The 10,963-nt window shown below is 48.2% G+C and overlaps 2 protein-coding genes across 2 annotated transcripts in view; one reads left to right on the forward strand and one right to left on the reverse strand.

Moving 5' to 3' along the window:
- Nucleotides 1–1,553: 1,553 nt before the first annotated feature.
- On the reverse strand, nucleotides 1,554–2,087 carry LOC138351569 (uncharacterized). Its single transcript, XM_069303362.1, has one exon. It carries the CDS (start codon nucleotides 2,085–2,087, stop codon nucleotides 1,554–1,556), a length of 534 nt encoding a protein of 177 aa, XP_069159463.1.
- LOC138351570 (uncharacterized) overlaps nucleotides 2,086–10,963 on the forward strand; it is a 19,157-nt gene continuing 10,279 nt past the window's right edge. The window contains exon 1 of the mRNA XM_069303363.1: nucleotides 2,086–2,092. Within this exon, the coding sequence (XP_069159464.1) occupies nucleotides 2,086–2,092 (7 nt within the window). The remainder of the gene's footprint in view (nucleotides 2,093–10,963) is intronic.

The raw sequence follows: 10,963 nt of genomic DNA on the forward strand, positions 1-10,963 counted from the left end.
CCGGGAGGCTCTGTTGGAGGTACCGTCACTGTGCAGTGTGTGTCCCAACACTGGGGGACGCCGGGAGGCTCTGCTGGAGGTACCGTCACTGTGCAGTGTGTGTCCCAACACTGGGGGTCGCCGGGAGGCTCTGCTGGAGGTACCGTCACTGTGCAGTGTGTGTCCCAACACTGGGGGTCGCCGGGAGGCTCTGCTGGAGGTACCCGTCACTGTGCAGTGTGTGTCCCAGCACTGGGGGTCGCCGGGAGGCTCTGCTGGAGGTACCCGTCACTGTGCAGTGTGTGTCCCAGCACTGGGGGTCGCCGGGAGGCTCTGCTGGAGGTACCCGTCACTGTGCAGTGTGTGTCCCAGCACTGGGGGTCGCCGGGAGGCTCTGCTGGAGGTACCGTCACTGTGCAGTGTGTGTTCCAACACTGAGGGTCGCCGGGAGGCTCTGCTGGAGGTACCGTCACTGTGCAGTGTGTGTCCCAACACTGAGGGTCGCCGGGAGGCCTGGCACAGCGGCCACTCCCGGCCGACAGACACACCTGTCACGCCTGAGAGAAGGCTCCGGTTTACACCTGATACAGACCAGGCGTGGGGCCAGACTCGGTCCAACTGGCGAGATGAATTATCGTCGCCAAATCCGGCGTTCATATCAGATGACATGGCAAGTTTGTCATATCGGAGGTTCATAGGAAGTGACATGGCGAGTTTGTCATATCTGAGGTTCATATGAAGCGACATGGCAAGTTTGTCATATCGGCGGTTCATAGGAAGCGACATGGCAAGTTTGTCATATCTGAGGTTCATAGGAAGTGACATGGCAAGTGTGTCATATCTGAGGTTCATAGGAAGTGACATGGCAAGTTTGTCATATCTGAGGTTCATAGGAAGCGACATGGCAAGTTTGTCATATCTGAGGCTCATAGGAAGCGACATGGCGAGTTTGTCATATCGGAGGTTCGTAGGAAGTGACATGGCAAGTTTGTCATATCTGAGGTTCATAGGAAGTGACATGGCAAGTTTGTCATATCTGAGGTTCATAGGAAGTGACATGGCAAGTTTGTCATATCTGAGGTTCATAGGAAGTGACGTGGCAAGTTTGTCATATCTGAGGTTCATAGGAAGCGACATGGCAAGTTTGTCATATCGGAGGTTCATAGGAAGTGACATGGCAAGTTTGTCATATCTGAGGTTCATAGGAAGTGACATGGCGAGTTTGTCATATCTGAGGTTCATATGAAGCGACATGGCAAGTTTGTCATATCGGAGGTTCGTAGGAAGTGACATGGCAAGTTTGTCATATTAGAGGTTCATAGGAAGTGACATGGCAAGTTTGTCATATCGGCGGTTCATAGGAAGTGACATGGCAAGTTTGTCATATCTGAGGTTGATAGGAAGTGACATGGCTAGTTTGTCATATTGGAGGTTCATAGGAAGTGACATGGCAAGTTTGTCATATCTGAGGTTCTTAGCAAGTGACATGGCAAGTTTGTCATATGTGGTTCATAGGAAGTGACATGACAAGTTTGTCATATCTGAGGTTCTTAGCAAGTGACATGGCAAGTTTGTCATATGTGGTTCATAGGAAGTGACATGGCAGGTTTGTCATATCTGAGGTTCATAGGAAGTGACATGGCAAGTTTGTCATATCTGAGGTTCATAGGAAGTGACATGACAAGTTTGTCATATCTGAGGTTCATATGAAGTGATATGGCAAGTTTGTCATATATGAGGTTCATAGGAAGTGACATGACAAGTTTGTCATATCTGAGGTTCATAGGAAGTGACATGACAAGTTTGTCATATCTGAGGTTCATAGGAAATGATATGGCAAGTTTGTCATATCTGAGGTTCATAGGAAGTGACATGACAAGTTTGTCATATCTGAGGTTCCTAGGAAGTGACATGGCAAGTTTGTCATATGTGAGGTTCATAGGAAGTGACATGGCAAGTTTGTCATATCGGAGGTTCGTAGGAAGTGACATGGCAAGTTTGTCATATCGGAGGTTCATAGGAAGTGACATGGCAAGTTTGTCATATCTGAGGTTCATAAGAAGTGACATGGCAAGTTTGTCATATCTGAGGTTCATAAGAAGTGACATGGCAAGTTTGTCATATCTGAGGTTCTTTACATTTATTAATATTTTATACAATAAGCAGATAATATAGCTGCTGGGTTGTATAAATAAATTCACTTATAGAAGACTTGGCGCAGTGGTATTTTCCTCCCATAGAAAACGAGAGATCATTGCCACATTGCGCTATTAATTTCACCAGCTATTCTGCTAGGAATTATTCTTTATACAGCAGCCTTTGGACTGTTAACATCATAAAACCATTTCACTTGAATCTACTTAATTATTAGTACCAAAATAGAATAAATGTGACCTTTCTACCACTTGTTTGTTGTTTAAGATTCAGTTATTAGGAACAAAAAGTTTCAAGTAGCACGGGCTATGGTGAGCCCATAGTGAACTTGCCTGGCACAGGAGCGAGGCTGACGTCTCTACCACTTATTGACATCTGTACAAAGAGAGTCAGGGCGTTAGTGGAGGAGGGCCAGTAGTCAGCTATTATTGTTAGACCAGAGTCGTTGGAGCAAAACAGCTCCAGCTAATTCTCCCTTGGACGAATTGTTATGGAGAGTAAATTAGTGCTTCTACCATCATCAACAAGCAGTCAACATCTAAACAAGGGAAGTGTCTATCTGAAATCTAATCTAGTTATTCCTGGCCAGTAATGTTAGGTAGGATTATATTCCAGTTAGAACGAGGGGCAGAAACCAATCTACAGCGCGTAATATCTCATCTCTATTTAAATTGGCAAATATTTTCCCTGTTATATCTGTCAAATATATAGGATTCTGCTATTATTGCAAGTGCCCTTTGACAGGAACAATTGAAGAGGAAGAAGAATCATTAGTAACCTAGTAACCAGTACATGAGTTGGGGGCCAGCCACACCCACTATGTGGGAAAATCCTAGCAGGCATTTATATATTTTTATTCTATTTTTTGTTACCTTGAATATTGTATTATTATGATGCTCAGTGGATTGTATATTTTGATTCAGCCTGCCAGAACTTATCTGCACATAATTTGGAGGGACAATTATAACTTATACCACTATGAGTGGATATAATCTACAATTGTTTGCCTCTTGCACAATATAAATTATATCACATATGGTGGCCTAATCTACAGTATTATGAATAATACTACTCTATCTACAGTTTTAATAAAATATAAAGCCTTAGCTAAGTGATTGGCCTAATTAGGCTGGCTATGTTTCCTCCATCAGATTAGGGTGTGGTACATGTGCCTCAGAGTGCCACATAATGTCGGCTAACTCAGTGGCACTTTGTTCAGTGTTACGTCCCTTGACCTCTGGGTATGATTCCTCTGTTGCAGTGGTTAGAAAATATATAATACGGCCTTGCCTACTTAAGTGTCTAGGGGTAATTAATACCACTGCTTATTTAACAAAGCAATATACTTAAAGTAAGGGTAACAAAGAACATACCAATAATAAATGGAAATACAGGCAGCCAGAAATATTGATGCATCAGAATACAACACAATATTATTATACAAGCACTAATCAATATATTACAACTTAAATGGATAGATGGGTATGTACATAATGGTCTAACTAGGAAATCAACTGTTTCTGAATAATAACAGGGACCACAGACTTAACTCCACAACATATCCACGCCAGCCGGTTCCATCCACGCGACTGCGTTGCTTGAGCATGTACGGCGTAGCGTCTACAAATTACCAACTAAAAAGCCCACATGAAACTCTAGATACTCTGCTATTAGAGAATAATACTAAAGAACATAATTATAACTAACTTATATGTATATAACATTTCAAAGGTGTAAATAAGAAATTAAGTACAATCAATAAGCAGGAATAATTACAAGGGTGAATCAGTAACGCTAGTTGGATACACTGCACGCATTACTGGAACATCCCAAATATGGTCATTCCCTCAATGAGACGCCACTGTCTCCCCCCACAAGAATGAACATACAATAGCCTTAACAAAATATTCAATACAGGCACACTACAGCATGCTACATTTAATTTAAACATATATATACTGGAACATAACTGGATACAATGTTTTAATTAATTAACTGAGGAACGAAAATTAATGGAAATACATATTTATCATGATGAATGTTAGAATCAAATATATGGATTCGAAACATTCAGCTAGGGTAGTAATAAACTTCACTGTTGGGCCAACTCAGCTTTTCAGTAACTCTAAATCATAATTACCTGCTGAATGAATGATATAAATAATGGTACATTAACATATAAAGCACAGGTGTGCCATGGATATTGGTGAAGTGTAATATTGAGTAAACTCATTTTGTGTTTTTCGTCTGCTAATAGCCGGCCACCTATCCAATATTTATAGTGATCACTAATAATAAAAGACGTTAGGAAGTCGGATACTTAGCGCTTCTGTTATTGTAGAGATTGCTGTGGCTGGATCACTGTTGGGCGATCTATTTCAGACCTTTGCCATGCCGCAAAAGCGTACTTCATGGAAACATTTTGTTCCTTCCTCTGTGTTTCCCCCTCCCCGCTCAGCTCGTTGTTGCCGTGTGGGGGCTTAGTGGGCGGCTGCCGGGGTGTGATGCTCCTTGGGACAGTCCTCTGTCCTTTTCTAGCCTTGTGCTCCTGCTGCCGTCCTCTCCAATTCTGCTGGGCACCTTTTCCTTTTCCTTCTGTTTCGTTTTCTCCCCCCTCTTCTGCTATCTGCTTGCCGTTTCCTGCCGACCTTTTGCTTGTTCTGGTTCTTCCCTTGGACTTCTTCTATTTTGACGCCCGGGTGCTTGAGGAGGCATACTCTTGCACCCGTAGAACTGTAGTACCCGACGTCGAGAGCGAGGGGAACCTTTTATTGTCAATCCCCCTTTCGTCACTGAACCCGATCTCGACGGACTGTCGGTTTCTTAAGGTGGCGTTTGTGGGGCGTATACTCACGACGCACCCCTAGGAGGCCCCGGCAAGATCGGCGATAGCTTCTTGTTGGGTGTCCTGCCTCTAATTGTGGCTCCATGGTGGGTGTGGGGGCACATTCGTGAATGAATTTTTCTTTTCGTAATGATGATGACCCCTGTTTCGGCTGTTTCTGATTTACCTTCTCAGGCTCGTGGGGTGGGCGACCAAGCCCCCGAGTCAGTCCGTGTTGGAAGACCAGGCTCTGTAGCCTCCGCTGCATTGGGCCCCGACCTTGCACCTCCTTTGGCCTCTCTGTCTCCTTCCCCTGGCTCCCCTCTCTCCTGTGTGGTTGGGTCGAGCCCCAAGCCCCCAGTGGTGACTACCTCGTCCCCTGGCGCGGCTCCTTCGCTAGTTGTAACTACTGCGCCTTTTAACCCCTCTCTCTCTGGGGGTTCTCACCACCGTCCTCGCTCGATTCCTTCCAGTTCTGCTACCTATCAAGCCTTGTTTGGTCCCGCTTCGTGGGCCAAATATTTTGATCTCCCTCTTGATTCTGCGCCTCCTGACGATTTCTCCCTCCATCGACATCTCGTTGATTCCGTGGATGCCTCCATTACTTTCAACCCCACTCGTCTCGGTACACGTGTCGTTGCTGCTCCTTCTTAGGATGCTGCTTCCCGCTTGGCTGCCTTATCCTGCCTTGGCGAGACCCCTGTTCGGGTCTGGAAGAACGCTCAGTTGAATGCCAGTGTTGGCACTATTCTGCTTCCGCCCCATGTTGCGACCGGTGTTCGGGACCTGCGCGACTGCCACGACGATATTCGACATATCCTTGCTGCCCAGGGCCATTCTATTCTCCAGGTGGACACGTTTACTCGTCCCCCTCGTAGTAGTCGCCGTCAACCCCTCCGGGTTGTGAAGATTACCTTTGATGGTAGGACCCTTCCACCCTCTGTCATTCTTACTGGTGCCAGGTGCTCTGTCCAGGAGTACATTCCTTCTCCTCGGCTCTGTAACAAGTGCTGGAGGTTTGGGCATGGTGCCCTCCGCTGCTCCGGGACTGTCTCTCTCTGTCCTTTCTGTGGTGGCGAAGGTCACTCTAAGTCGGAGTGCACTTCTCCCCAGGCTTGTTGCCTCAACTGCGGTGAGTCCCATCCTACCTTCTCCCGTGCGTGTGTCCATTACAAGCTTGAGGCAGCCGTCCTCAACTTGAAGCACCGGGAGCGTTTATCTTTTCCTGAGGTGAGACGCCAGGTTCGCCGACTCCCGCCTTATGCTAATATCTCTTATGGTCGCGTGTTGCGCTCTTCCTCTCCTCGTCCTTCCCGCCTTCCACAGACTCACAACCGTTTCCGGGCCTTGGACCCTGATACGCCAACTGCCCCCTCCTCTGTTCCTTTGGGTTCTCTCCCGAAGGATCCACCTCCTGGTTCTCTGTCTGGGGTTCCCCTTCTTTCTACCCGGTCTGTCGTGTCTCCTGTGTCTTCTTCCTCGTCTCCCTCCGTTCCTCCTTCCCATCCTTCCCCTCCGTCTCTTGACTCTCCCCACCGCCTGTCGGTGCGGGCTGATGTCCATCGCTCTCCAAACGGCCGTCATGTGTGCTCTCGTTCAGCTTCTCCTGTTGAGACGCTAGAATCCGTTGCCCAGTACGTAGTTGCTGGGACACCTGTCTCTTTAAGTCAGAAGCGTAAACCTGGCTCCTCTCCTTCCTCCTCCCCGGCGGGTAAGAAGTTTTCGCTTTCTTCCTCGGCCCCTACTTCTGCCTCTCTCGCTCCTTCCCCTCCCATTTCGGTGGTTGCGCCCCCTGTTCCTGCTATGGAGGTTTCTTTAGCCCCCGCTTCCCTCTCGGTTGCTGCCCTTGCTGAGGTACGCTCCCCTCTTTCTACCCCCCCCCCTCTACCTGCTGCTGTCCTTGACTGCTCCTCTCTGTTGTCTCCTCCTCTTCCTCCTCCTCCTCCGGACCCCGCTCGCCCACCTCTGATCTGTTCTCCCGTTTCCTTCCCTCCGTCTTTGCTCAGTTTACCCATGCCCCCCTAACCCTGACTTTGCTGATCCTGATCCCAACCCTGATATTCTTTAACGTGCTCTGTTGCTCTTTCGCCTTTGTTTCTTCCTTGTTCTCTGTTTTTGTCCGTTCTCTTCTCGTCGTTGTCCATTCTTCAATGGAACGTTCGAGGTTATTACGCCAATTTCCTCGAACTCCAACTTCTGATTTCGCGGTTTTCGCCCCTTTGTGTCTGTCTCCAGGAGCCGATGCTTGGTGCTCGTCCTGGTCGTTTTCGTGACTATTCCTTTCTCTCCCTCCTCCCCAGCCGTTGCTGGGACTTCTAATTCTTCTGCTCTTTTGATTCGTGCTGATGTTCCCTTTGTTCATTTACTTTTTCCTTCGCCTCTCCATTGTTCTGCTGATCGTATCTTTGTGGGGAAATGGTACACAGTTTGTTCCATTTATCTTCCCCCGAGTGTCCCGCTTTCTCTTCCTGATTTGAAACACCACCTAGACTCCTTGCCCGGAGCCTGTGCTCCTGCTGGGTGACTTCAATTGTCGTCATTCTCTTTGGGGTGACGTTCTGACGAATACCCGGGGTCGCCTTCTTGAGCCGTTTCTCCTCTCTTCTTCTCTGTCTCTTCTGAATTCTGGTGAGCCCACTCATTTGGACTCTCGGACTCGCACCCTTTCTTGTCTTGATCTTTCTCTCTGCTCTTCTTCTCTTTACTTGGATTTCACGTGGCAGGTTCTTGATGACCTCCATGGAAGTGATCATTTTCCCATCCTTGTTTCCTTTTTCTCTTTTCGCCCTTTCCTCTCTTTCCCTAGGTGGCAGTTTGCTAAGGCGGACTGGACCCTATTTACCCTCAGTGCTACTCTCTCTGACCTCTCCCTTCTGCCTTTCTCTCGCGCTCTCCTCCTTTTTCATGACACTGTCTTCAACGCTGCCCTCCGCTCTATCCCTCACTCTTCCTCTCGGGGTCCACGGAAGTGCGTTCCCTGGTGGAATGCGGACTGTGCTCGGGCTGTCCGCTGCAAGCGTGCAGCCTGGAAGAGGCACCGCCGTAGGCAGACGACCGATTCTTTTCTTTTCTTTCGGAAAGCGAGTGCAGTGGCCCGTAGGGCCATCCGTACGGCTAAACGTGAATGTTGGGCATCTTATGTCTCAACAATTACGTCCGAAACTCCTCTGGCTCAGATCTGGAAGCGTATCCGCAAGATAGCGGGTAAGTTCGTTCCCGATGTTTCACCGGTCCTTCACCTCCATGATACTCTTGTGGCGGACCCGTTGCAGGTCGCTTCCGTACTGGGTTCCCACTTTTCTTCTGTTAGCTCTGGTCTTCATCTTCCCCAATCTTTTTTTCTTCGTAAACCTGTCCTTGAGTCTCGTCCTTTAGATTTCTGCACTCGTCTTCAACTTCCCTCTAATGATGCCTTCTCTCTCTCTGAACTTCATTCTGCCATTGGCCATCTGCGGTTCTACGGCGGCGGGCTCCGATGGTATTCATTATGAGATGCTTCGCCATCTCCCTCCGTGCACGTCTCAGTATTTACTGAGTCTGTATAATCGGACCTGGGAGTCGTCGTCAGTCCCTGAGGACTGGCTCGATGCCGTTGTCCTCCCTGTTCGCAAACCGGGGTCTCTGGGTACTTCCCCTAAGGACTTTCACCCTATTGCTCTCACAAGTTGTGTCTGCAAACTCTTTGAACGTATGGTTAACGTTCGTCTGATGTGGTTCCTGGAACACCATCACCTCCTCTCCCCTTCTCAATTTGGTTTCCGCAAGTGCCGCAGCACGACAGATGTCCTGGTGAACTTGGAGGTCTATATTCGTACTGCTTTTGCTGCGAAGACCTCCGTTGTTGCCGTCCTTTTTGACCTGGAAAAGGCTTACGACACCACTTACCGATATCATATTCTATCTCAACTTCATTCTTTTGGCCTTCGTGGTCATCTCCCTCTCTTTCTCCGCAGCTTCCTCTCCCGTCGTTCCTTTCGGGTGTGCCTTGGTACCGCTCTCTCTGCCTCTTTTCGGCAATACGAAGGTGTGCCCCAGGGTAGTGTTCTGAGCACTACTCTTTTTCTGGTTGCCCTCAATGGTCTTATTTCCTCTCTTCCTTCTGGTGTCTTCTCCGCTCTCTATGTCGATGATAAAGAGAATCATCACCCTTTGCTGTCAGGGTGATGATTCGCCTCTCCTTCAATGCCGGCTTCAACTTGCAATTGATGCCGTGTCGTCCTGGGCCACCGATCATGGCTTCAAGTTCTCTACTTCTAAGACTTGTGCCATGACTTTTACGCGGAAACGGGTTGTTCTTCGTCCCTCTTTGTCACTTTGTGGTCATCCACTTGAATACAAAGATTCCGCGAAGCTTTTGGGGTTATTCCTTGACACTCGTTTGTCTTGGTCTCCCCACATCTCTTACCTCCGTGTTGAGTGCTCTAAGGCCCTTACCCTCCTTCGGATCTTGTCCCATACTTCTTGGGGGGCAGATAGGCGCACTCTCCTTTGCTTTACATTCCTCTCTCGTCCTGTCTAAGCTCGATTATGGTTGCCCTGCTTATTCGTCTGCTTCTCCTTCTACTCTTCGCCGTCTTGATGCTTTGCACCATACTGGGTTGCGCCTCAGTTCTGGTGCCTTTCGTTCGACTCCCGTCCTTAGCTTTAAGGTTGACACTGGCTTCCTGTCTCTCCAGGACCGCCGTGATCGCTACTGTCTTCGCTATCTTGCGCGGTCCTTACAACATCCTTTCTCTCGTCTCTGTCGTGCTTTAACTTTTACCCCTCCTGCGGTTCGTGTTCCTCTTCACCACCTCCCTCTTTCTGTCCGGTTATCTCGCCTCCAGGATTCTCTTTCCGTTCGTATTTCTAATGTTTCTCCTCGTGTCGTTCCTTCTTTGCCCCCATGGAGAGTACCTCTTCCGCGGTTTTGTACTTCCTTGGCCCATATCACTAAAGCTTTTACCCCTCCTACGGTTCTAAAACGCCTTTTCCTTGAGCACTTTTCTTCTCACTCCCGCTCCGTTTCTGTCTTCACCGATGGGTCTAAGTCAGCGAACGGTGTTGGCTACTCTGTTGTTTTTCCTGATCGCACTATATGTGTCGCTTACCTCCGGAGACTAGCATCTTTACAGCGGAACTTTATACTATTCTCTATGCTCTTCGTCTCCTGCTTTCTCGTTGTCAGTCTTCCTTTGTAGTTGTTGACTCTCGTAGTGCCCTCATGGCTCTCGGGTCCTTTAATCCGGTTCATCCAGTAGTTGTCGAGATCCAGCATTGGCTGTTTCTTGTTCACAGTAAATTCAAGTCGGTTGAGTTTTGTTGGGTTCCCAGCCATATTGGTGTCACTTTAAATGAGCGTACGGATGCTGCTGCCAAGGAAGCTGTCCGCTCTTGTCCCATCTCTCGTAAAGGCATTCTGTATTCCGACTTTTACCCGGTTATCCATTCCTCAGTCCTTACCCGTTGGCAGGCTTCTTGGTTGTCTGTTACTGGTAACAAGCTACGTACTCTTAAATGTTGTGTTTCCTCGTGGCCGTCCTCCTTCCACCGTAACCGGCGGTGGGAAACAGCTCTGGCGAGGTTGCGTATTGGCCATACTCGCTTAACCCATGGTCACTTGATGGAGCGCCGCCCTGCTCCTTATTGTCCTAGTTGCATTGTCCCTCTTACGGTCGTGCATGTCCTTCTTGGATGTCCTGACTTACAGGACGAGCGTGTGTCTTGCTTTCCGACCGCCCCTCGCGGTCACCTGTCCCTCAATAGAATTCTTGGTGACTCGGATACTTTTGATATCGTTCGCCTTATGCGTTTTTGTTCTCGTATTGGCATCCTTGGTGATATTTAGCGCCCTCTGATTATTTTGCGCATTTGATGGTGCTACATAGCCTTCCCGGTTTGGTGCCTTCTTTTGATAATTACTTACTTGCTTCCTCTGTGTTTACAAGTTCAATCTGGTCTATGCCTCCCTGCTCCAGAGCTGGCCTCCCAACATTATCTGTTGGTTCTACTTATGTCTCAAGGAAT

Source organism: Procambarus clarkii, chromosome 50, assembly GCF_040958095.1.
Source record: "Procambarus clarkii isolate CNS0578487 chromosome 50, FALCON_Pclarkii_2.0, whole genome shotgun sequence".
Classification (NCBI taxonomy): Eukaryota; Metazoa; Arthropoda; class Malacostraca; order Decapoda; family Cambaridae; genus Procambarus; species Procambarus clarkii.

Bases quoted from the DNA above. Each gene is read 5' to 3' on its own strand.
- LOC138351569 (XM_069303362.1), bottom strand. From the start codon at position 2,087: ATGTCACTTCTTATGAACCTCAGATATGACAAACTTGCCATGTCACTT.